Raw genomic sequence first — 1,148 nt, forward strand, 5'->3', positions numbered from 1 at the left:
AAAAAAAAAAAAAAAATTAAATAAAGTGTCAAGACTAGTCACAAAAGCACTAAAAAAAACGAACGAAACAGGTGAGTCAGATATTAGGGTGGACATGGCCTTTCTAAGTATGTAGCAGTCAGAACTTTAAGGAGTTTTATATTTAATTACATGAAAGATATATGTTTTTGTATGTAAACCAGAAAAACTCACCATAAGCAAAACTGAAGCATAAATGTAAAATTTTGGGAGAAATATATGCTATCAAAATGGAAAACCCTAGACAATTTTCTCTTCCTTCCAGTCCTTCTCCTTTCTGCTTTTTCATTGGCTGATGTGCTTCCTCCATTCCATCCTTTCTTTCTATCGATCCATTCAACAAACATTATTGACCATCTACTATATACCAGGCACTGTACTAGGTTCTGGAGCCAAGTTGGACAAAATGTACAGTCCCTACTCTCAAGGCATACTCTCTGCATTTCCTCCCCACATCTCTGGATATGGAATCTTATATCCGTGAAAAGAACAGGAAGCACTTCATGGCACTTCCATTTAGAGAAGGATCAGGATACCCTGAGGGACGTGAGAAAGAACTCAGCTGGGCTTTCGTGACTGGGTGTCATGGCTGGGCCTGGAGACTGAACTCTGATCTACTGTCTTCCATGCAGACCCAGAACCAGCTTGTCTATTTCATTCGCCAAGCACCGGTCCCCATCACCCGGGAGAACTTTGAGGCAATCGTGCAGTTTGGGACGGTGCGGGGCCCCTATATCCCCGCCCTGCTTCGGCTGGTCAGTGGAGTCTTTGCCCCTCAGATCTTTGCAAACACAACCTGGCCTGAGAGCATTAGAAATCATTTTGCTTCTCATCTGCACAAGTTCTTGGCCTGCCTGACAGGTAAGTGGAAGGTGACTAGTTTCTCCTTAGTGTCCCCCAACTGTACAATTAGTGAGGTGGTGGGACATTCGTCTGAGCACCTGTGTGGAGGAAGTATTCAGCATGCTTATTGAATGGATAGAATAGAGTACAAGATCCGCCTTCTTCTTTTTTTTTTTTTTTGAGACGGAGTCTCGCTCTGTCGCCCAAGCTGGAGTGCAGTGGCCAGATCTCAGCTCACTGCAAGCTCCGCCTCCCGGGTTCATGCCATTCTCCTGCCTCAGCCTCCT

General features: G+C 44.6%; 1 protein-coding gene across 1 annotated transcript in view; it reads left to right on the plus strand.

Moving 5' to 3' along the window:
- DNAH2 (dynein, axonemal, heavy chain 2) overlaps positions 1-1,148 on the plus strand; it is a 124,488-nt gene that overhangs the window by 16,131 nt on the left and 107,209 nt on the right. The window contains 1 exon segment of the mRNA XM_011958636.1: positions 651-879. Coding sequence (XP_011814026.1) covers positions 651-879 — 229 coding nt within the window.

This window comes from Colobus angolensis, unplaced genomic scaffold, assembly GCF_000951035.1.
Source record: "Colobus angolensis palliatus isolate OR3802 unplaced genomic scaffold, Cang.pa_1.0 Scaffold47, whole genome shotgun sequence".
NCBI lineage: Eukaryota > Metazoa > Chordata > Mammalia > Primates > Cercopithecidae > Colobus > Colobus angolensis.